At 49.8% G+C, this 25,288-nt stretch overlaps 1 protein-coding gene across 2 annotated transcripts in view; it reads left to right on the forward strand.

Annotated features, from left to right (window-relative positions):
* LOXHD1 (lipoxygenase homology domains 1) overlaps positions 1-25,288 on the forward strand; it is a 101,552-nt gene that overhangs the window by 74,236 nt on the left and 2,028 nt on the right. Inside the window, exons 30-38 of one of the 2 annotated variants that reach the window (XM_023750809.1) lie at positions 885-1,093; positions 2,269-2,454; positions 5,183-5,310; positions 6,531-6,648; positions 7,606-7,780; positions 9,294-9,479; positions 12,815-12,985; positions 19,201-19,333; positions 21,352-21,510. In XM_023750809.1, coding sequence (XP_023606577.1) covers positions 885-1,093; positions 2,269-2,454; positions 5,183-5,310; positions 6,531-6,648; positions 7,606-7,780; positions 9,294-9,479; positions 12,815-12,985; positions 19,201-19,333; positions 21,352-21,510 — 1,465 coding nt within the window. The remainder of the gene's footprint in view (positions 1-884; positions 1,094-2,268; positions 2,455-5,182; positions 5,311-6,530; positions 6,649-7,605; positions 7,781-9,293; positions 9,480-12,814; positions 12,986-19,200; positions 19,334-21,351; positions 21,511-25,288) is intronic. The other variant, XM_023750808.1, reaches the window with a different exon arrangement.

The raw sequence follows: 25,288 nt of genomic DNA on the forward strand, positions 1-25,288 counted from the left end.
GGAGCTCCAGCCATCACATCCACACCCCAAGAAAAATGAATGGAAGGGTAAGGGGGCAAAAGGTGCTCCTCCCTGTTGAGTCAGACCCTTTAAAATAAATTATGCTGCCAGACTTGTGCGGCTCAGTGGTTGAGTGTGTTGACCCATGAACCAAGAGATCACAGTTTGATTCCTGGTCAGGGCACATGCCCGAGCTGTGGGCTCTATTCCCAAGTAGGGGGCGTGCATGAGGCAGCAGATCGATGATTCTCTCTCCTTTTCCCTTCTCTTTCTCTCTCTTTTCCTCTCTCTAAAATAAATAAAAACCTATTTTAAAAATAAAATAAAATTTCCCAACAACATCTGCTTACATATCATGACTGCCCCTAGCTGCAAACAGAACGGATACTGGGTGGGCAACTAGAACTCTCTGCCACATGACCTGAGCAAGTTTTTATGCTGATCCGTCTGGTCTAGTGGATGGAAATGGATGCTTTCTAGAATTTTCATTTACCATGTTACACACATATTACTCTTTTATTCTTCTTCCCTAAATTCCTACTTTCTGTGAGACCTTGGTTTTGCCGACCTCTTTTTTGCTGATATGGGAATCTTCTCGGGCATCCCCTGTACTTGGCGAAAGGTGGTTGTTCTTACCCACTTCACCCGGGAGTGCCAGGGGCAACTAAGTTTTCATGTGGCAAGGATGCTCTCTTGGATCTTCACTTGGGAGTCAACAGCTCCCTCACTCCTTGGAGGGTAGACACTCACCAGTCTGGAAAGCTCCCATGCACTTTGTCTCGGAGGCAGGGAGGCAAAGTCTCCAAGTCTCATTTCCAAGTCCACACCAAGCCTGCCCTGGTCCGCCTGGCCTGTCATGAGGTGGGGCCCCTGATCTCTTGCAGTCATTCCTTACTATGTGTCAGTCACCACCGCCAAGCACAAGGACGCAGCCACGGACAGCCGGGCCTTCGTCATCCTCATCGGAGAGGATGATGAGGTCAGTAACCGCATCTGGCTGGACTATCCCCGAGGGAAGAAGGGCTTCAGCTGTGGCTCCGTGGAGGAGTTCTACGTCGGAGGCTTGGATGTCGGCGAAATCAAGAAAATAGAGGTGCTGGCCCCTGGGGCCTGGGGTTAGTGACCACCCCCAGGAAGGAAGGAGCTGAACTGTACAGGGGTGGGAAGGGCGTGGAGGGCAGGCAGAGGAACTGACCTGAGCCCCACCTCAGAGCAGGTAGCAGGGGAAGACTCCCTGGCCTCTGCCATCACCTTGAGTGAGTCGCCCACCCCTCCAGGTCCCAGTTTTCCACCCAATGGGAATGCCTTGTGTATTCGCTTTCTATTGCTGTGTAACCCATGGCCATAAACTTAGTAACTTAAGAGCACACACATGTATCATCTCACATTTTCCTGGGTCAGGAGTCTAGATGCGAGTTAGCTGGTTCTCTTCCTAATATGCCAGTGTGCTGAAATCAAGTTGCTGGCAGGGCTGTGGTCTCAGCTGAGGCTTGGGATCCTGTTCTAAGCTCACTGGTTACCGGCAAAATCTATTTCCTTGTGGTTATAGGACTGAGGCCTCCAGTTCCCAGAGGCTGCCCACATTCCCTACCATGCAACCCCCTCCAAAACACGGCAGTTCATTTCTTCAAGGCCATAAAAGATGTCCTCTGCTTCAAATCTCTCTGACTTCTTCCATCTCCGATGTCTAGACCCTCTTTTAAAAGGGCTCACCTGATTAAGTAAGGCCCACCCAGAATAATCCTATATAATAAAAAGCTAATATGCAAATAGAGACCTTAATTATAGCTGGTTGCTATGACACACACTGACCACCAGGGGGCAGATGCTCAACACAAGAATTGCCCCCTGGTGATCAGTGCGGTCCCATAGGGGGAGCGCCGCTTGGCCAGAGTCAGGCTCATGGCTGGCAAGCGCAGCAGCACTAAGGATGTCTGAGCGGGCCTAAGCCATCAGTTGGACATCCCCCAAGGGCTCCCGGACTGTGAGAGGGCGCAGGCCAGGTTAAGGGACCCCACCCCCACTGAGTGCACAAATTTTGTGCACTAGACCTCTAGTCTTTTTTATTAACTCAAAGTCATCTGATTAGAGACCTTAATTATATCTGTAAAATCTTTTCCCCTCAGGGGAGGGACTTGGGTCAGTGAATCCAGAGCACATTGGAAGGAAGCACTGCGGGAGGAGGCTGAAGGGGATGCTGAGCAGAGCAGGGAGGGCTTTCTTCCCAGTGGTGCCCAGATCCTCACGGCCCCTTGTGTCTCCTCATAGCTGGGCCATGATGGGGCCTCCCCCGAGAGCTGCTGGCTGGTGGAGGAGCTGAGTTTGGCTGTGCCCACCCTGGGCACCAAGTACACATTGCGCTGCAATTGCTGGCTCGCCAAGGACCGAGGAGATGGCGTCACCTCCCGAGTCTTTGACCTCCTGGATGCGACGGTGGTGAACATTGGGGTGAAGGTATAGACGGGCCCTGAGTGTGTGCATTGCACAGCAAGAGCAGTGCAAGGTGGTGTGGGGGAGTGGTAGGGAGATGGATGTGAGGGAAGCAAGAAACTCATCACTGGGGTGTTGGCTGAAGCTGCAGCCCTGGTCTACCAGCCAGATGCGCTTTGCTTGGAGCCAGGAGACTCAGGTCTCTTTTGGTCTGCCGCTGCGTGACCTTGGGTAAGTCAGTTAGCCTCTCTGGGCCTTGGTCTTCTCCTATACCACCCGGAAATCACGCTTGCCATTCTGTTTCATGTTAAGATCTTAACTAATGTGATCACGATGAGCCTTGCAAAGTAGCAGCTCTACATAGATGCTCAGAGTCAGTATTCTCCAAGTCTGCTCCATCAGCCCCTCTAGGACATGATGGGGACAGGTGCACTGGGGTTCCGTGAGCCTCTGGGAGAGCTGTCCGCATAAGACCCTTTGACCACCTGCCCTGGCTGCACCTCTAACTGACCAAATGACCTGGGGTGAGTTATATAAACTCACAGGTCAGTGCTGGGCAGCAGGCAGGATGCCTGGGGGCTAATGTCTGGGGAACATGGCTGGTTGGCAGCCCAGAGGCCTCTAGTTCACGTGACCCCACAGGCTTCTCTTTCTCTTGGAAAAGCCTCAGGGTCATCTCGGTTCCTGAATCCAAACCGATGGGCGACTAGATTTAAGTCAGAAGCTGTTCCACAAAGGTCAGAGGAAACCACCCTGGCCTGAGTGTGCGCTGTCGTGTTGTCTATGGAAACAGAAGGAAGGGCTGAGTCACGGGCTGTAAAAACCGTGACAGGCAGGAGAGTGGATGCCTGCCCCTCCCCTGAGTGAAGCCAGAGGACAGAACTTTCTACAACATAGACAACCCCCCTCCCTTCCCCAGACGACTCCATCTGTGGCCAGACGGTCTGTGTGGGTGAACACACAATTCCTCCTGGGACCTCTGTCCTGACCCAGGTCCCTGCGTGCATGTGGGTGTGTGTGCCTGTATGTGCGCCAGCCCCCAGCACATGCACAGCCCACGGCGCGGCTGCCTCTCCCTCTGAGCTCTTTAGTCCATGGAAATTCGAACCCACATCCCTGTTACCCATGTGACAAAAGAACACAGGTTTGTCGCTTTACAAAGAGCCACAGGATTCTCTGGGCTGGCCGTCTCCCCAGGACGCCTGATATCAGACTGGAATTACAAAAGCCCCGTTTCAGTGTTTCTTTCTGGAAACACAACTGTGACATAAAAAGAAACGTGTCTGTGTAGAGGAGAGAGATATGGACACAGAGAACACAGGAGTCTGGAGGGAGCCAGTCTCCTCAGGACCACGAAGCGCCCATTTTGGCCCTTCTATTTTCCATGCCTGTCTGGACAAGAGCAAAAAGGCACCAGGCTCCTGCTTTCATTCTCACTAGCTCCGTGCCCATCAGATGTCCTTGTTAGATGGTCTACATGGAGTTTTCTGGTAAAGCAAGAGGCTCTTCAATTACTCCCTCAACAAACCTATGCCCTGGGCCAGGCCTGAAAACACTACTTCTGATCTGGTATCCATGACAAAGGTTTTAGCCGCTGCTTGACAAGCACAGAGCATCCAGCAGGTACAGAAGTGGTGGCATGATCACTGTGATGGATAATGTGGGTTTTGAGTTCTAAAGCTTCTGGTGTGTGGGTACCAGGCACCTGCACAGGTGAGAATACCTACCATGTGGCAGCACAGGGGAAGGGAAGGGCCAGGTGTGTGCAAGGGAGATGGTTAGCTTGGCATTTCCTCTGCCGTGTGTGCCAGCCACTCCTGACCCTTTGGGGCCTAATTGCTAGTCCTTGGGCACCAGGTGAGAGGGAATGGAGTCAGAAGCCAGGGCTGGAAGACACCCCAGGTCATGGCAAAGATGCCCCTTTTGCCACAAGGCTGCTTCTCAGAGGAAGAACCAAGGCAGGGGACTTAGTGGGAGTCCTGGGAAGAGCAGGCTACTCCCACCCCCTCTGGTGAAGACAAAGGGACTATATCCTCTTTGCAGCAAACCTCAGGCGAAAGGGAAAAGTTCCAAACTAAAGCAAAAATCAGGTAGACTAGGTGGTTGTCCCACGTCACAGTCGATGGAGGCTGAGCTCCCTTAAACGGCACCCCGGATGGACTCCTCGCTCCCTGATGTGCGGGGTGTCTGTTGGCTGCGGCACTAAGTGGGGACAGTCACCCAGAGCTGGTGCCACTTCCTGAGGCCAAACCACGTGGCAGGCCCCGTGTCTGCAGCTCTCACAACTCTGCAAAGTGTTTGTCCCCATTTCACGAGGACAAAGCAGAGGCTGGCAAGGGGGGTCTGCCCACGTTCAACAGCCCGCAGGTGGGGGGTCTGGGATTCCAGTGGAGCTCTGGAGGCTCCCAAAGCCACTGTCCTGCCACCACATGCTGCATGGACTTAGGCTGGGATTCGATTCACTGAGGAATTGGTTAACACTGGGGCTCTCAGTCATGTATCTGCTGCACACACATTCTCTATGTGAAACGGAATTCCCTCTAGTACTAAACTGGGCACAGTGGGGGACATAGAGTGACAGGTCTGACTCTTGCTCTCCAGTCATTCATAGTTGATGGGGTGGGGAGGGGAGGGGGGCTCTCTTCAGACCACAGAGCTTGGAGAGAGTGTCGTCTTTCCTGGTGAGAATGAGGTAAGTCAGTGGGGTTGTGGGTGAGGCCAAAGTTCAGGACCCACATCCCTCTCCTGGCAGGAGCTGTATGAGATGACTGTGTGGACGGGTGACGTGGTTGGCGGTGGCACCGACTCCAACATCTTTATGACCCTCTATGGCATCAATGGTAGCACAGAGGAAATGAAGCTGGACAAAAAGAAGGCCAGGTATCCAGGAGCCACCTCTGCCCCTTGCCCCTCACACATCCAGTTCTCCACTTTCTAGCCCCACCCTGCCTTCAGCCAGATTGCTTCCCTCACACACCCTCATACCTTGGGGCCTTCCAGGCTCCACACCTTTGTCCCTATGATTCCCCCCTCCTGGAATGCTCTTCACCCACTCTTTTGTGTTTCAAGACCTTTCTCTTTCAAGGTCCAACTCAAATCTACCTCTTCCAGGAAGCCTTCCTTGATTACCTCATTCCATAACCCACCTGTTCTTCCTTCTTTTTCTTTCTCTCCCTCCCTCCCTCCACTCTCTCCCTTCCTTCCTCCCTCCCTCCCTGCTTCCTTCTCTCCCTTTCTCTCTCCCTCCCCCCTCCTCCCTCCCTCTCTCTCTCTCCTTTTCTTCCTCCCTTCCTTCATCCTTCTCTCCCTCCCTCCCTTCCTCCTTCTCTCCCTTCTTTCCACCTGTCACTAGGAAATGTTTACTGTAAGGTCTGTAGACTAGTTAAGAGTATCATGTCAGTGTGAATCTCCTGGGCCTCAGACTAGTTAAGAGTATCATGCGGTCTGGGTTTGCCCTGTGTATCTACTCAGAGAAGCCTCTCTACTCGGCAGCTGAAGAGGTGACAACTGGGGAGCATGGCCACTGGCTGCCCCGCATTCCCTGACAACTGGGGAGCATGGCCACTGGCTGCCCCGAATTCCCTTTCTATGCTGGTTTTCTCCTGGTTCCCACCCCTGCTAAAGGCTATCCTGGGGGAAGTACCCAACTCCCACTCACGCATTAGCATCGGTGACTGGGAACAGCCTGAGGCTGACCAGGCCAAAGTCTTAGGCTGGGAGGCAACTATTTCACAGAAGGACTTGGGCCTTGGGGGACATGGAGCAAAGGCTGACCATTTCTCCAAGGCAGCCCCTTTGTGTGGGAGGAAGCCAAGTCCCCGAGGGAAGCTGGATGGCTTAGGTGGCTAGCAGAATGAGATTAAGACCCAGAACTGGTAGGTCTTGACTCAGGACCATTTCTACCAGGCAAACTCACTTAATCCAGTATTTCGGGAGCACATCTGGGGTGCAGGAGACAGGCTATTGGGGAGTCAATGAGAACGGAGAGGGAGGCTGAGTAAAAGTCTGTTCTCTCCTTACTCTGAACTGGTCTGTGGCACAACTTGGGCCCCTCACCACAGCCAGCTTCCCTTTTTCATGCCCCTGCTCTGCACCCCCAGATTTGAGCGGGAGCAGAATGACACCTTCCTCATGGAGATCCTGGACATCGCTCCATTCACCAAGATGCGGATCCGAATTGACGGCCTGGGCAGCCGGCCCGAGTGGTTCCTGGAGAGGGTAAAGTGTCTGTACCCTCGCTCTCCCTTCCACCATGGCCCACACCATCTTCCTGCTCTTTTGGGTTGTCGGTGACTTAATAAAGTGCAAATGTCACCTGAGAGGGTTATTACATAAACCTGACCAGTATATAACCCTATAGACCCCCTTTGACATGAATTAATCCAAGAACAGTTTTATTTATTTATGTCCAGTCAAAATTGAATCAGCTGCCAGAGAACAAAGCATGCACTGCAGCAAGCAGAGACTTGGTGTGGGCTTCCTGGAGGAAGTGGGCTGGGGGGAGTGAGAGGAACAGCATGGGCTGGGACAGCGAGAGACTGTGGTGGGAACTTGAAGCAGCCCAGCAAGGACACTAGTGGTGTCCCTGTGATCACTCAGTTATGGGTGCCTCTTTCTCCGTCTTGGACCTCCACTCCCCCTGAATCAGTCTCTCATCCCCCGTCCACCAAAGGCCTTCTATCCCAAGTCCCTCAGGCTCCTATACCCCTCTTAGCCATTAGCAGATTTTTGTTTGAGCCAACAATATGGTGCCCATGCCAAGGGCAATCTGGCCAACTTCAGTAAATGACAGTGAGGTCCTGTCAGCAGATGTGTTAGGGGACCCAGAAGAAGGCACCTTACCTAGTTGGATGACAGCGTTTGGTTGGTCCACTTTCCATCTTTCACTCAGCAAACGTTTCTTGTGGCCAACCTTGGAAACATGTTTGGACAAAGTGCCCATTTCCAAATCCCTAGACTAGAGTTGTCATGGTGGGGGTTTCAGAACCTGTGCAAGGCACACAGGGCAGGTTCTTCATCTCAGGGAGGACCCTTTCTACTCGTCTTGAGTCCAAATCAGAAGAACTTGTCTCAAGACTGGGGTTCTGGGTCTTTGGAGTTCAGACAAAGGGGCTGCATTAGCGGTGGGGGCCGGTGGGTGGGAAGGGCATTCCCATGCCGGGTCCTCTCACCCAGATCCTCCTGAAGAACATGAACACTGGGGACCTGACCATGTTCTACTATGGAGACTGGCTGTCCCAGCGGAAGGGCAAGAAGACCCTGGTGTGTGAAATGTGTGCCGTTATCAACGGGGAGGAGATGATGGAGTACACTTCCTACACCGTCTCCGTTAAGACCAGTGACATCCTGGGTAAGTCAGGGGTCCCCCCATCTCCCACTCCCACCTCCCACTACTCTTGCCCCTCTTCAATTTCTGGCTCAGGCCCTGGACTCTGGCAAGGACATTTTTTAGATGGCCTTCCAAAACTTAGCCCAAGTCATTTCCACAGTGTGTTACTTTCTGTCTGGACAGAAGGACTTCCTCCCAGGGACTGAATTGGCTCTGTTCCTCCTTGCTCAGAGAAGAGGCGGGGAGAACATTATTGAACAGTATGGTCAGCACCTCTGTATTCCTGCTGCTTCCTAATGTCCCTCACCCAGGTGCCATGCACCCCTGACACCCATCGGTTCCTTCCCACATCCCTGCGCTTTGCAACCATCTTCTGTGTGCCAGCTTTGGCCTAGGGTCTCAGGATGGAGATATGACCCTGGGCCGTTGTGGGTTTGATATTGCCATAGAGCAATGACAGTGAGGTTCTGTCAGCACACGTGCTGGGGAACCCTTAGATGGGGACCAGGGACAAGGGTCATGGAGGGCTTCCCAGAGGTGATGCCAAAGTCTAGTTCAGAAAGTCAAACAGAAGCCACTGAGGCAGAGGGGACACTAGCATGTGCAAAGGCCTGGAGCTGAGAGGAAACACTCTTGTCATGGAGGCAGTGCCTCCTACCTACCCCACTCCCCATATCAATCCTGCTCTCCAGGGGCTTGGCAAGGAACCTGGAAAACTCATTTACACTAATTAAAAATGTGTACTTTAGGATTAGCTTATTGGCCCTGTTGGTTTATATTTTCAACAGAGAAGCATTTAGCCAAAGAAATGAAGCTCTCATGGTAAAATCTCAGGCATACCTGATGGGCCAGGACAATTGGTAAAGTTTGTTTTAGGCACCTCCCTTCATCCTTTTCCCCTCACAGTGGAACTTTCACTCTTTTTGTTTAAAGTTCCACATGTTTTCATGCCCCTTCATCCCCTCATGATGCACCCTCAGAAAATAATTGATAAATTTATTGATGACCACAGGGTCTGTATCATCAAAGCTTCACAGGGTCACCTCTTCCAGAAGCATTTTCTTTTTAACTGGAGTCAATACCTCTATTTGCCTTAAGCAAATGGTATGAACTCTGGTGTAGTATGCCAACCAGAGGCAGATCTGCGGAACAAGAACCTTTCCTATTTCCTCTGAACCCACAGTGTGTAGGAGGGAACCTGTATTTCTAAACCATAAAGCCAGTCTACATGGCATTTCATGTAAGTGTGGGCGTATTCCCCAGAACTAGGGGAGTTCTTGTACTAAACCATTCATACTTGCTAACCAGGACCCCAGTGAGCCCACCAGCATGTACAAAGCCCAGAGATAAATGAAGGATAGAGTAGGAGACAAAAGAGTTGCAGGACAGTAGCCAGCCCTTTCCAACATCACCCTGGCCTCACTGACTCCGAACTCGCCCATCTGCATGCCTGGCTCCTCCAAGGAGGCCAAAGCAAGAGAGGCTGTGTGTCGGAGAGGCCAGCACCCAGAGCCCTTGTCTTGTATGTTCCCAGGTGCGGGCACTGATGCCAACGTGTTCATCACCATCTTTGGGGAGAATGGAGATAGCGGGACCCTCGCCCTGAAGCAGTCAGCCAACTGGAACAAGTTTGAACGGAACAACACGGACACGTTCAACTTCCCTGACATGCTGAGCCTGGGCCACCTCTGCAAGCTGAGGGTCTGGCACGACAGCAAAGGTACCTCCCGCTCAAGGTCAGGTTGGGGAGGGTAGGCCTCAGCACTCCACCCGAGCCCCTCCCCAGGATGGTAGGCAACTAAGAAAGGCTGGTGGCCACCATGTTGATACTCCCTTTGGTTAAAAGATCCAGTGTTTTTGGACAAATTTTAGTGGAGGGGCTTAGTCCCTCCTGCTCTCTCCCAGGAGGATGAATGGCTCTCAATTTTCTGTGACATTGGAGCACTGTCTTCCTAGTTCAGACATAAAAATTAAGAAAAAGAAAAAGGCTATGTCACCAGATTCACTTCCTGTGGATTTCCTATAAAGGCTTATGCTGGCCATGAACTTCAGGGTCCTGATGAGGCCCTCTAATACTGGCTGCCAGTCTCTGACACCGATTGTGTGCATATCTAGACTTTCTCAGCTTCTTGATGTATTTTTTCTTCTATGCAAAAATCCGGACAGTCAATTCTTTCTATCTCATCACTGACTCAAAATCCTGAACGAAAAGAGGTGGTTCAGCACCATGGACAGCTACATAGTGTTTTAGGTGCCGGGCTCTTCAAAGACCTTGATTCCTCCCTTGGATAACCCAAGACTTTGGGCTTGTCTTGGCCTCATCATGGCTCTTTGACATAAAAAGAATCCTGAGTCATTGATATTATCTTCTTCCCTTTGTAGGCAGAGAAATGGGGCTTCTCTCCTTCAACCAGACTTTGGATCTGAAAGCAGGACCATGTCACTGACAGGGAAAAGAATATTTCTGTATCCTTATTAAACCCAGGTTGTTGGGCTATTAGGGTCAGGAAGTCCAGGTTCTGTGCCTAACTTTCTCTTTATAGTAACTTTCTCCTCCAGAAATGGAAGTTTAAATGTTAATATAAGCTAAGATAGCTAAACATGTCCTTAAATGCTCTCTATGCCACATTTTCCCCATATATCGTTTAAAAATATTCAAGCTACATTATGCTTCCCTTGCATAGAAATTTATGAGGACAAATATATTTTGTTTGAGAGTTTTCCACACAAACAAGATGTGAATCCTGAAAAATTACTGTGCAAGTCAGGTTACAAATGTTTAGTTAACTTAATATCATAGCAATCTTCTCTTTCCCTGACTCTACCTTTCTATCTTTTTTGTTTATTTAATGGTTTGTTTTATGAAAAATTTTAAACGTGTACAAAAGTGAAGGAAATATATTAATGAACTTCCACATACCCCTCACATAGATTCAACAATTATAATTTGTCATGCCTGCTTTACCCTTTTTATTTTTTTCTTTGGTTTTTTTTTTTTTTGGTTGCTGCAAGATATAAAATAAAATTCTAAACCTCATGTAATTTCATTCCAAACATACTATTTAGTATGTTTCTCTTTTTAGTATGTTTCATATTTTCTTATGAAATCACAATGCTGTTATTACACTTAACAATGATTTTTGTGATATCCAATTTTCATTCCATATACAAATTTTCTTAATAGCATAAAAATGTCTCTGTACTTGTGATTTTATTTGAATCTTTATGCAAACAAGGTCCATACACTACATTTAGTTGTTATGTCTCCTTAATCTCTTAATGCAGACCAGTGTCTACACCCTTTATTTTTCTATGCCATTGACTTGTTGAAGGAATGGGGTCCAATGAGCTATAGAATTCCCACATTCTGGACCCTATCTGTTTGCTTCTTGGTGGTGTTGCTGCCTCTTTTTTCCCCATATTTTCTATGACCTGGAAGCCAGCTCTCAAGGCTTGATTAGATTTAGGTTCAACTTTTTTTTGGCAAGAATACTTTATAGGTGGTATCAGAACGACTTTAAAATGGGACCTGTGTACTTGATGTTACATCACAGCAGTCCCACTCTTATTGACACCCACATACAATAGGACCCAGGGACTGTCAGCATGATTACTCCATTATAAAGTTCCCCCATAAGTTTTCATCTCATGGCTCCATCCAGTGATGATCTATTAGCGTTATAAATGATGATTTTTCTCCTAATTGTCACTTCTTATCCACTTATCAGCTAGAATTCTGTTAAAAATTGTCTCTCAGGCTATTTGGTTACTATGAAATATAGTTTATAGAGGAAAATCAAAATAAACGATTAAATCTTCTCCTTAATTCCAGTTACCAGATAGCTCTTATAATCAGAACAAATTATAACACAAGAGTGTTGATTTTATAATTCATCTTGCTCTGTCTTGCTTCCTCTGAAATGAAAACTCTCCTGAAAGGAGGAAGTTTTTCAACCACAAAATGACTTTATATGTTTTCTTTTGGATAATATGAATTCATAGAAATATAAAGGAACTCAGAAATCATTATCATCATAACCTGTCACACCACTGGAATTTCTCCCCACATGTGGTCCTTTAGCTTTTGAGTTCTCAAGGACGCTGAAGGGTTGAGAGTAACTGAACCAATGCAGAGTGCAGATAGCATGCAGCTCACAGAGCAAACACACATAGATTCATACGTGATGGCTATAATTTGAGGAACACTTCTAAAGGAATGCCTGCCAATTACAACAGAAACAGCTGATTATTTAATATTAGGGAAAGACGTGTCAGGTTTAGCAATGTACTCTACAGAAATGACCCCGTCCTCTGATTGTCAAACAGCAAATGTTCTCAAAATCATAAAATACTCATTTGGCATTAATTAAGCAACTACTACATGCCAGTTGCTATGCTGACATTGGGGAAACAACAACAAATAAGACCTGGTCCCTGCTCTCAAAAGCTTATGATCTAGGGGAAGAAACGCACGTAAATAGGGTGGTCAGGGCATGGCTTCAGGGTGCTATAGGTGCAAGGAGGACACCTGATACAGGCTGAGTAGGCAATGGGGGAACAGTAGGGAAGACTTGCTGGAGGAGGTGATGCCTGAACGGACTCTATAAGGATAATGGGTGCGAGCGAGGTGGATAGTGGTGTCAAGGAGTCATAGGATTCATCCTTCAGCTTTATGAACTCCAAAAGGTCTAGTTCTTGGGTCAGAGACCTCACTGTGAATCTGACAAAACAATCAGCCCTATCCCTGGCAAAATGCCCCTGTATAATTATAGCACAATTTTTCCGGGCCCATAGACTGTTTCAGTCCCATACACAAATCCTCTAAGCATTCATGAACCCCAAGTTAAGGATTCTTTCAAGAGAATTATACTCTCTAGGCCACAGGAGCCCTCAGAGATCATCTAACCCAACCCCTCATTTCATCAACAAGGAGAACAAGGCCCAGAGAAGATAGAGAACTTGTCCAGGACCACACAGCCAGAGGGCTGGGGCAGTGGAAATCAGAGGGGAGGGAAAGCACGTTCACCTCCCATCCACATGATCTCTTTCCCTCAGGGATATTCCCAGGCTGGCACCTCAGCTACGTGAATGTGAAGGACATCGCCCGTGACGAGATCTTCTCCTTCCAGTGTGACTGCTGGCTCTCCAAGACTGAGGGGGATGGACAGACAGTCCGCGACTTTGCCTGTGCCAACAACGAGATCCACGATGAGCTGGAGGAGACCAGTACGTGGGGATCCCAGTGGGCTCAGCCTGGCTATGATGCTTGGGCTGGATCTTCAGCTAAATGAGAATTAGCTTAGGAGGGAGGTGGGAAATGGTGTTGACAAATCTAAAGAAGAGACTCTTACAGCTGGAGGGGAATCAGCTGCCCAATGAAGGAAATACTATTGGGGAGGTATTGGGGAGGTACATAAGTAAACCCCTAAATGTTGTTTGGTGAACCTAAAGCAGCCAAGATACTGGTACCAGATCATGGCTCTGAATCTTATGGACTAATTAGGTAGAGGGAAAACCCACTAGGGACAAGCTCACCCTGCCCTGAGGGCTGGGCAAGGAAGTTTGGTGAGAAGCTCTTTTGTTTTTATACTAGAGGCCTGGTGCACGAATTCATGCACAAGTGGGGTCCCTTGGCCTGTCCGGTGATCAGGGCCCGTCAGAGCTGTCTCGCCCAATCCAGGGGGAGGGACTGCAGGAGGTTGGCCAGCCGTGGGAGGTTGGCTGTTGGAGTGCACTGACTACCTGTGTTGAGCATCTGTCCCCTGGTGGTCAGTGCATGTCATAGAAACCAGTCGACAGGTTGTAATGGTCACTTAGGCTTATATATATATAGATCATGGACTCCTTCCCATTGATGCCGGTAGCAATAGCTGCCAAATCAAGACTTCCTGGAAACAGAATGTGTGGGTGGTGCGTGTGTGGGGGGGGAGGGTGGAGGTGGGGAGGGAGCCAGCATCTCCACCAGCTGCTTTCTCTTTGGTCCCTTCCTCAGGAGATATTTAAAGGGAAAGAGTAATTACTTCATAAGGTGGAATGGCCATCAGGGAGGTGTTTCTTAAATACACCTAGTGTCTGGGTTTAACAGAGCAAAAAAAGGCTCATCAAGGTAGAGCCCATGTAAAGAAAAGATTTTCCAACCTTAGTTATTAAGGTAACACTAGCTATAGAACAGATAAACTCCAAATCTCAGTGGATAACACAACAAAATGTATTTTTCACTCAGGTAATAGTCCAGTGTTGGTGTTTGGCAGGAAGTCTTTCTTCCACACTGTGATTCAGGGATCCAAGCTCTTCTCATCTGTGTCTCTGCCATTTTCAACATGTGGCTCTCACATTTCTAGCAGAAGGGAAAAGAGAAGACTTACTTTCCTACCTTCTCTAACGCATTGACTTATTGTACTTTCTATTGGTGAGAATTAGTCGTGTGGCTCCACGTTGATGCAAGGGCACCTGGGAAATGTAGTCCTTGGCTGGACAGCCCTTCCTGACAAACACTACACTGAGGAAGGGAAACATGGATCTTTGGTGGGAAGCGCCTACCCATCTCCGTCACGCCATCCAAACTACCGAATGACGAGATTAGGTGCTTTGAGAGGTATTGAGCACTGATGTTCCTAGGAGCATTCAAACGAGGGCCAACCTCCCATTTGTCAAGTTGTCTGTATGAAGATTCCTGCACTAATTTAGAGGGTGGACTCCCAGCTTCTGTAATTGCACTTAGTGAGGTGTTGCTGGGTGCTTGGTTTTAATTTAGATGCTATGAGTGGTGCACACTGCTCTGTGACCCCTAGTTGATTTGCATCAACCTTTGTACAGTGTCCCTGCACAACTATAAGCTCCTGGAAGTCAGGGACTGAATCACGCATGTCTGCAGCCCTCTGCAGCTCTGTGGGCTTTGGGCCCTGACAGGTGTGCAGTTAGTTAAGTGCTCAGTGAGTGGAAGAAGGTGCAGTCCTTTTCTTTAGAGCCTCACAATCCTGTTAGAAGGAGAAACTTAAGCCCCTTATGCAATAGGAACACTTAAGCCCCTCGCACAGTGCCAAGGTGAGCAACAGAGGCGCCTCAGGCTACTGGCGTTCAGGGCAGGAGAGATTTGTGAGACTTGGAGCAGAATCACTGAGTCTCCCTCACACATGTCCTGCCTGACAGCTGCTAAGACCTGCGGGATTTGGGTTGGCAGGGAGATTGCAAAGGGTAGGCAGCACGTGTGTTAGTTCTGGAAGAATGTGTATGAACTGGAGTGGGGGAGGCGGGGGCCCAGGGCCCAGGAGACACCTTGTAAAGATCGGTATCTTTACAAGGAGCCCGCAGAGGACAGAGTGGCACCCACTTACACTGCCCATCAGGGGACAGACAGCCACACCTCTGTCCTCAGATGGAAGCTCATCCTGAGGGGAACAAGGATGCAGCTGGAGCCAAAAAGCCATCTCTCAGCTCCCTTCGTTTAACCATTTGGCAAATGCTTATTGAGCACCTACTAAGTGCCACAGCCTATTCTGAGTCCTGGGGACACATCAATGAATAAAACAGAGACCCTGCCCTTGTCACTTACATTCGGTGCCTGTGACTCAGGGGCACCTCTGGGCACTGGGCCTGTGATAGCAAACACCCTCTGGTACTTGAACGGGGCTTCATATGCGGAAAGCACTCCCTACCCATGTTGCCCTTAGGTCCTCGCAGCCCCCCTCCATCCCCGCGAGCCAATGCACACCTCTCCCTCACGGGTAAGGGAAACAAAAGTCCACAGAGGTGAAGTGACTCGCCTAAGGCCCATGGGTAGCTACTAGCACCCAGGTGACCTGATTCCTAGCCCAGGACTCTGAACCACCACAGGAGGTCTTGTCAGTACTGAGCCTGGCTGGCACTCCAGACTGATCAATTGCCCCACACCATTTATCCTCCTGCTCCCTGCCTTCACCTCCAATTCTTGTTAGCAGTTCTGGAAGCTGCTCCCAGCCCTCTGCAAGCATGTGCCTCTGCATTTGAGCTAATGTTCAGCTGAAGCTGAAAACCACTGGCAATCTTTAAATAATACTGATGCCCAGGTCCTACCCCCTGAGATTCCATTGTAATGGATACAGAGTAAGGCGTGGATAGTAGGATCACATGCTCATATGTGCACATACATGTATGCACACCTGTACATGCATGTATGCACACAAGAACTCACACACACCTGGGAGGGCAAATAAGGTCTCTCAGGCTGGGACATCCTCCAGCAGGACCCATGCTTCCCTCTTTACAGCTACCATTTTCCATTCCCCCTCTTGTGGGGCCCTTAGGCCTGGGCAGTCAGCCCAAAAACAGTCTGGTGATGGCCAGCTGCCCAGGGATAGGCAACTCACTGCTTCACCAGGCGGCTCTGTTAGAAAACCCATCTTCATAGTCATGCTCTTGAAGCTTCCATCCTTTGGCAGTCCCAGTGAGGTCAAACAGAAAACTTCAGGAGTGGCCAGGACTCTTGGTTGTACATGTCTGAACCCCAACACTAAGCTGGCTCCAGCAAAAAGAGTGTGTACTGGTTCCCAGAACTTGGAAGTCTGAGGTGGGGCTGTCTCGAGGCTGTGATTTCAGTGTCCCTAGTGGTTTCAGTGTCTCCGAACCCCCTTTCTTCTCAATGGTTTCTTTCTCAGCATTGTAGGAAGATGGCTGCTGGCCACCCCAACCCCACAGCCTTCTAGCTCAATAGCCTCCATGGAAGGGAAGAGAATATTGCCCAGAGGAAGATTCTGACTGGCCAGGAGGGGCCTCTCCACCCCATCCACACCACGTAGGCGCTCCCCAGAGTAGAGAATGTTCCTGGCAACATGAGGTAGGGAAGGCAATAGGAAGCTGGAAGTTCCAGGTGCCTACTGGAAGCCCAGTATCCTGCCCTGGCACTCCTCCACAGCATCACTTCCTGCAGGTCTTGCCTCAAGACAGACACCTGTTCATTCAGCAGCTGCTCACATGACATGGAATGTCACATGTATTCTGGATTGCTTGTCCATCTCCCTCTGCAGATGCCAGGCCCAGAGCACATGCAAGATGTAAAGGGTGGTCTGCCCGCCTCTCCTATCCTGCCACTTGAACCACACTCATGCCTCCTAAGATCAGGGTAGCTTTGCTGGTGGGCCTTCATGCTGGTGACTCACATGGTGGCTCCCCTTCTCCACCTGGGCTTGTCCTGTGGGTCTGCTGGCCCTGTGGTAAGCCTTACATTGACCCCTACTGGACTGGGCTCACCCCTGCTACCTGCCTGCTCTTTCAGGTCCCCCATCCTCTTCTGTCTCCTGTTTCCTCCCAGCAGCCTATCAACAAAGTTGAGAGTTAGGCCTCCACATTTTATCAAGCCCCTGATGACTTGGGAAAGAGGGCAAGGTGAAAATATGTTGAATGAAATTTCCTCTCAGAAGACCATTGACGCAACCAGCAACATTTGTTTCTAAAAATCTACCTAAATGTCCTCGCTTACACCCCTTACCCTCAGGACCCTCAGAAAAGAATGAGTTACAGTCCACATCCCTCCATCTGCATCATTTCTCACATGTCCTCCCTGAGGTCATTGCAGTGAGCATGAAGGTTCCTTGAGCTCCCTGCTCCAAACCATTTCCTTACCAACGCCAGGATCCACTTTGAACTCACAGGCATTTGGTTAGCAGAACACACCTCCCCTTCTAATGGGAAAAAAATTGTTGGGGGAAGTGGGACCACTCTCCCCCCTGTCAGGGTTCTAGTCCCTGACAGTGACTCAGCAATTTTACATTCTCTCTGTCCTAGGCTGGGCTCTGCCCTTCTCCAGGTGTTAAGTGCTCTCTGGATGTCTCTTCCTGTTGTGGACTACCTGAGACTTTGCTCAGATTCATCCTATCTGTTTCAGGTAGCAGAGATTCTCCCTGAGAAAAGTCACAAAGGCAAAAATGTTGCTGAGGGCCTGGAATGGACATTACCCTGAGCACCAGGCATAGCCATCCCTTCACTTAATTGTCTTCATCACGTCTCTGAGATAAAGGCACAGAAATAGAGCTATCTCCTTTGGATTCAGAACCCCAAATCCTCACCAATTAATTTACTGCAGTAAGAGCTTCATGCATAGGGACACTCCGAACAGATATTTATTGTGTCTGTCTGTGTGCCTGCTCCATCCCTGGCCTTGATCCCGGGGATCAGGTCTGGATCATGTGGACTTCAAGCCCCTGCCACACCCCTCAGTATCTTCTCATGCTTCTCCCTCTGCCCAGAACATTCCTCCACTTTCTGCTGATCATAGTCATGGCTCTTCTTCAAGCCCAAGGTGAAATGCCACCTCCTTCACAAAGAGTCCCGTGATTAGCCCAATCATTCATTCATTTGCTCATCACATATTTACTGAATGCCTCTGTGCTGGGCGCTGTTCTGGGCATGTGGGGCCCATCAGTGAGCACAATGAAGACCCTTACCCTCAGGGAGCTTGCATTCAGGTGGGAGGGGGGATTCAATAAACAATAAAGTAATAAGTAAATTACATAGCATGTTAGAAGGTACTAGGTGATAGGGACACAAGAGAATAATAGGTAAAGCAAGCCAGGAGTGCTGCGGGGGAATCAGGTTGCAGTTTTAGATGTGGTGGATGGGGCAGAGTGCAGGTGGTAACATTTGAATAAGAAATAGAAGCTGGTGAAGGAGTGAGCCAAACTGATATGGGTGGGCGGGGGAGTGGTGCAGACAGAGGGAACCCTCATTGCAGAGCTCTAAGGCAGCAGCCCGCCTCAGTACTCTGGGGACAGCTCAGAGGGAGGCGGAGAGGTTGGAGTGAGCCAGGGAGAAAGTTCTAGGTGCTGAGAGAACTAACAGGGAGGCAGGTTTTTCCTCTTGCCTCACAATACTTGGGCCCTTTCTCACAGGGCTCCCACGTTCTATCCTATGGTATAATCCGTGCCTGTGTGTCTGGGGCTAGAGATTGTGTTCCAGTGTCACCCAGAGTCCAGCTCAGTACTGACAAATGGAATGAATGCAGACAAGCTTGAGGGAAGTGAGTGGGGGGCTGTGACTGAGCTGAAACCAGAGTGAAAACTGAGACAAGATGGGAGTGGGACTGCTTGCTGGAGAGGGTTGAGGTGATCCTAGAGTCTTGCCTGCCTGGGGCTTTCCAGACCCTTCCAATAGTGGGCCCCACTTCTCCTCCCTATTATTTGCCTATGATCTCACTTTGTGAGTCAGGGAGCCAGGCCCAGCAGCTACCAGGTTCCCCAGGCAAAGAGGCTGCTACTATAAATAAAATAGAAGCACCATTCTAGCCCCCCAAATCAGGGCAGATTCTATTTTTACTGCCTCAGTTGTGGCCATTTTAACCTGCCCCCTTCCCACCCCAGACTTGGTCTAAGATCAGATGTAGGACCTGGAGGGAGCAGCCATCAATCTCCTGCCCTGATGGTGGGTGCTGCTTCCCCTCTACTGACCCTCTCCCACCTTCTCCACTGCAGCCTACGAGATCGTCATAGAAACGGGCGACGGAGGCGAAACCAGGGAGAACGTCTGGCTCATCCTGGAGGGCAGGAAGAACCGATCCAAAGAGTTTCTCGTGGAAAATTCTTCCAGACAGCGGGCCTTTAGGAAGTAGGAAGAGGGGTGCCCACAGGGGCATGGGGGTGGGGTGGGTAAGAGAGGGACCCCAAGGATGAACCCCCCTGCTGGGAGTCATAAACATATTCATGGGCTTAAACTGCAAGTGCTTATTGAGTACCTACTGTGTGCTGACTCCTAGGGATGAAACAGGAGTTTATAAAGGAAAAGCTAGGAGGAGACTGTCCTTTAAAGAGAGTCTGCCAGCCTGGCTGGTGTTGCTCAGTGGGTGAACGTCAACCTCTGAACCAGGAGGTCACAGTTCAATTCCGGGTCAGGGCATATGCCGGGTTGCAAGCTTGATCCCCACTGTGGGCCGTGCAGGAGGCAGCCGATCAATGATTCTCTCTCATTATTGATGTTTCTATATCTCTCTCCCTCATTGAAATCAATAAAAATATATTTTAAAAAAAGAAAAAAATAGAGTCCACCATAAGAGACTAGAACTTAATTGTTCCAGCCACTAAAAAGAAAGGATGATTACATAATGTGATTGACATGCTAATTATCACTGTCCTGGCAATCATAGTACAATATATGTTATCAAATTAATGTGTTGTACACCTTAAATCTACACAATGTTATATATCAAAGATATGCCAATTCTTTAAAAAAGTTAACAGAAAGCTACAGCAACAACTAGTTAATTAATTAAACTAATTAATTAATGATTGTGCAACAAGACCCAGAATCACTGCAGACTTTTTTATCCCTTGTCCACACAGACAAGGAACTCACGGTCTAGTTGAAAAGGAGGACTTCCAGCCGTACAATTGCAGAAGAAGCATGGAAGACAGCAGAGAATTAAGTTCTGTTTAGAAGGAGGAAGGGAAGGGACAGCCTCTAAGGTTCTTTATAGGAAAACCAAAATTGGGTCTCGTATAAAGGGGCCTCCATTCACAGCTCCCTGTTGGCAGACACAGCCTGGAGAATCTCACCTCCTCCCCGCATCAGAGCCGCCTCTGAGCTGCTCAGATGCCCACTTCATCTCCCCACTCTCTCCACAATTGCTTCAATAAAGTCTCTCCCTACCATAACCCACCTGCCTTTTATTTAAACTCCCTCTAGGTCAGGACAAAGTCTGAACCCTGATTGGCACTTACAGACCACAGACTGCTGCATTTCACCACCTTTCTTTTTTTTCTTTTTTTATTGATTTCAGAGAGGAAGGAGAGAGAGAGAAACGTCAATGACGAGAGAGAATCATTGATCAGCTGCCTCCTGCACACCCCACAATGGAGATCGAGCCTGCAACCTGGGCATGTGCCCTGACTGGGACTTGAACCACTCTCAACCACTGAGCCATGCTGGCCAGGCGTCTCTCACCTCCTTTCCATTGCATTTCCCTCACTGGACCCAGCCTGCAGCCAAGCCAGCACTCCCCCCAGAAATGTCTGCACCTCCCCACCCCACTTTTCCCATCCCATGGCTTTGCCAATTTGGGTCCACATCAAAGGACACGTCCCTCCCTCTCTCATCCCATCACCTTCTCTGGCCAACACCCAGGGCTCAGGGCCTCACCTGCTCTCAACTCCATGCATTGTTGCCTCCACTGGTGCTGGGGCCCGGCAGCAGGTAGGACTTTTTAATGGTGGTGATTGTCTTCTTCCAACCTTAGTTGGAATGAAGGGATGGAGACCTGACATCAGCTCTTGCCATTCTGTTCCTGTTCCTCAGACCAGAGCCTAGAACAGTGATGGCGAACCTATGACACGCGTGTCAGAGGTGACATGCGAACTCATCTTTTTGGTTGATTTTTCTTTGTTAAATGGCATTTAAATATATAAAATAAATATCAAAAATATGTCTTTGTTTTACTATGGTTGCAAAGATCAAAAAATTTCTATATATGACACGGCACCAGAGTTAAGTTAGGGCTTTTCAAAATGCTGACACACCGAGCTCAAAAGGTTCGCCATCACTGGCCTAGAATACAGTTGGTACTCAATAAATGCTTCCTTCTGTCAGTGGGCACGGGTAGCTCTCATTGGCCACATCTTTTTGTCCTGCAGGGGGACCACAGACACATTTGAGTTTGACAGCGTCTACTTGGGGGACCTTGCTGCCATCTGCGTGGGCCACCTTGCCAGGGAGGAGCGGTTCATCCCCAAGAGAGAGCTGCTCTGGCACGTCAAGACCATCACCATCACCGAGATGGAGTACGGCAACGTGTAAGTGTTCCGCCCGCCCTCGCCCCCAGCAGGAGCCCGAGGCGGGGCCATGGGTAAGACAGCCCAGTCAGGGAGGTGTCACCTCATTCAGGAGGCAGGAAGGGAAGAGGCAGGTGTACTGGACAGAATCTATCTGAACCAGAGGCCCACCCCAGGGGCTGGGGACTAGGCCAGATGCCCTTAGGTGCTCAGCCTTTTATCCCATCGATGCTTTGGACGAACTAATGCTGAGCAAGTCAGACAGTGCCAGACAGTGGAGACATTCCTTCCCCTCCCTCCCATCACTGTATAATGACAAAGAAACACAGCTTTGAAGCCTGCTCCTTCCACAGTCGTGAAAGGCCGCCATCCATGTGGGCAGGGCCCTGGGCCAGAGGCAGATGGGGTAACACCATACCCACCTGTCTCCCAGGACCCTCAATAAAGAGCTTTGCCTTCCCCCCACCAGGGCCTTCCTGGGGACTCAGGCATTTTTGGAGGATTAAGAGTCTTCGTTTCCTGGGTAACCATCCATAGTTATCAGTTTGTCTAATTAAAACCACTTGGGAACCACATTGGAAGCCAGAAAAGAGCCTGAGGTCTGGAAGGCAGGGAAGACACTGCAAAGGAACCAGGGAGGAGGGAGAGGAAGCTGAGGGCCGTGCTTGCCTCGGGGAGGGTGGGCCTGAGGAGTGAGTGAGAGCCAAGGTCATAGCTCAGGCTGCGGCATCCCCACAAAACTGCTGCTGGCCCCTCAGGACTTGGTGTAGACTTTTGGGGCTGGCCCTGCCCAGGCCACACCTTTCACGGTAAGCACAGCAGCCAGAAGCAGCCAGATGCAGGCCTGCGGGACCCAGGCAGGCCCCTCAGCTGCAGGCTCCAGCCTTCAGGAGCCCAAGCTCCTCAAACAATGTCTGTTCATGCTCAACCTGCGGCCTGCAGGCCCTGGGCATCGGCCCCCTCTGACAATCCCCCCCTTTGGGAACTGGCAGGGAAGGGTCTGACCTCTGGGTTTCTGTCTTACCCAGCTCAGGCTGTCTTACCAAAGTACTTAGGACTGGGCGGCTGCTCCCCGTCTGGAGGCCGGAAGTCCAAGGCCAGGGTGCCAGCGTGGTTTGGGTTCTGATGAGGCCTCTCCTCCTGGCTTGCTGTGTCCTCACTTGGCAGAGAAAGGGAGTGAGCCCTGGTGTCTCTTTCTCTTCTTTTAGGGGCGCTAATCCCATCTTGGGGCCCCCACCCTCATGAATTTATCTAAGCCTAATTATCTCCCAAAGGCCCCATCTTCAAACACCACCACACTGGGCATTCGGGCTTCAGCATGTGAGTTTGAGGGGACACAGTTCAGGCCATCGCAGCTTCCCTTGGGGCTACAATGCTCTTGTTGCTCTGCTAGAGAAGGACAGCTGGGGCGTAGTAGGTCCTGGCGGAGTCGCGGGGCATGGCTGCTGGGAGCAGCACAGGGAGGACTTGGAGCTGGGGCAGAGGGCCCTGAAGGGTCACTGGCTCACCAGCAAGCCAGGGTCAGCTCAGAGCTCCTCCTGCAGCCAGTGACTGCCTCCCGGCCACAGGGAACACAGCTGCTGCTCTGCTCCTCTGCAAACCCCCAACATAAACACACAAAACGCTGCTTCTTGATACAATAATGAAATAAAATAGTCATCTCTGGAGTTAGCTCTAAATGGACAGTGTGAACGAGAGACAGCCAGAGACCTCAGCACCACCCGCACCTTCCGGTCTTGGGAGGAGGGGAAGCGAAGGCCCAGCCCATGAACTTCCCGTCCCACTGTCCTGGGGCTGAGCTGTGGGGTTTCTCATCAGTGCAAAGAAGCCTCCACTCCCAGGGAAGCCTCTTTTCCTTCACCCTCAAGAGGGTGGCCTTTTGTCCTTTTGTCCTCGGCTGGATGGGGAGGAAGGGATGTCCTCAGGGCAGGGCTCTTCCCAACGGGAAGAGGGTGCCGGGTGTCCAGACCCCCAGATGTCAGAGCTACCGTGGGTCAGCTGGGAGGCCTCAGGCAATAACCCATCAGCTCTCTGTGCCTCAGCCTCTCTGGGAGGCGAGCTGATGCTCTCTAGAGTCAGGAGGTAGGGAAGGATGCAGGGTGCAACCTGGGGCTCTCAGAAGTCCGGCTCCAGCCCAGGGCCTGTGCAGGTCTCAGGCCTGTGTTGCTGCTGGAAGACAGCCTTTCACCCCCAGAAATGTCACTCCATCCAAGGGGGACTGTGCAGGCATGTTTAGTCATTGTGATGATTGGCATGCCACTGGTCTAGCATGTACTGGCTTGCTGCCATTATAAAAGCCACTACCTAGCCCTGATGTGCTTCCACAGTTCCTTCCCAACCACCACATTCACCGTAATATTTGGTTTCCCATGAATTGCACGTAAATTTAATCTCAAGCTCTTATGAACATGATAATGTCAAATTTCCATCTCCCAACCTTTCCCAGTTCTGGCTCCTCTGTGGCAACGTGCGTTCCTTTTGACCAGCTTTTCTTTGTCAGGATTCCGGAGGAAGGACACACAGAGGCTTGTGTTTCTTTTTTTCAAGACCAGAAACAGCTTCATTCTCCTATCCCAATATCATATGTAATGCATAATCATTGTGAAAATTCAAATAACAAAAGAAAGTGTGTAAAAGAAAGTAAAGATTCCCCAAAGCCCTACCCATCCGAGGAGGCCAGCATGAGCCTTTGGTGACCGGTTGGTTCTTTCTGGCATTTTCCTAACATCTCACAGACACACTGTTCCCGGAAGTGTGATCCTAGTCCACATGTTTTTTCATGTATTCAGTTACTTTTGTGTTTGCTATTCTCTGCTCTTGCCTTTACTCTTACCGATGACTACTTCCAGTGGGAACAACCTGGCTCGTGTCCTTCCCCAGCTAGTCTTGATCCCACAAAGCCCTGAGGTCCCGCGGCTTGGTGAGCTTACAATTATGTCTATTAGAAAGCATCTCCTGATAGCTACACCAGGGAAGAGTTTTCAGCCATTAAAAATTATGAATTAAATATGTACCAGATGACTTGGAGCAAGTCCCAGGAAGGACTGTTGAGTGAGGAAAGCAAGATATGGAAAAACACATATTGCCTGATGCCATTTTGTACATGGAACACGGACGTCCTGAGTGTGTGTGTGTGTGTGTGTGTGTGTGTGGCGGGGGGAGTGGGGGGCCGGGTTGGTGAAATGGAGGGGAATTGGGCAAGATCCACTTGCCATTGTGATGGGTTATCTGAGGTGACCGTGGGATGCTGACATGGAAATGAGGGAGAAAAAAGGAGCTACCGCCAAGCAAAAAGGAAAAGAAAAGGAGTGAATTTAGAAAAACATGCATATGATCACACGATCTGTGCGTTTATATATAATTATGTATATTAGTGAGCATATGCATAAAGAAATACATTTTAAAGGAATTTTCAAACAAAGAATGCAAGTGTCTCCCCCACTAAGAAAGTGCACTTCGTAACAACAATCCAGATTTTTCCAGATAAATTGGGGGAGGACAGAACTCCGAGCAGCATAAGGATGTCCTGCGAAGTATCTGTCAATAGCGGGCCCTTCAGCGGCCAGGCAGGCTGGCTGGGGGCCCCGGTTCTGTGTCACCTTGAGCAGTGACTTCTCTTCCCAAAGCCTTAGTTTCCCCTCTGTGAAATGAGGGGATGATGCCTACAACTCAGGGCTGTTGTGGGAGTTAATGAGATGCAAGAATGCAAAACCCTGGCATTTAGTAAGTTTGTAGAAAACCAAGTCTTTTTGCTGTTCTGGATTTTCATCTAAAATGGGTTTGATTTTCGCCCTACCTG

Source organism: Myotis lucifugus, unplaced genomic scaffold (assembly GCF_000147115.1).
Source record: "Myotis lucifugus unplaced genomic scaffold, Myoluc2.0 scaffold_16, whole genome shotgun sequence".
Lineage (NCBI taxonomy): Eukaryota > Metazoa > Chordata > Mammalia > Chiroptera > Vespertilionidae > Myotis > Myotis lucifugus.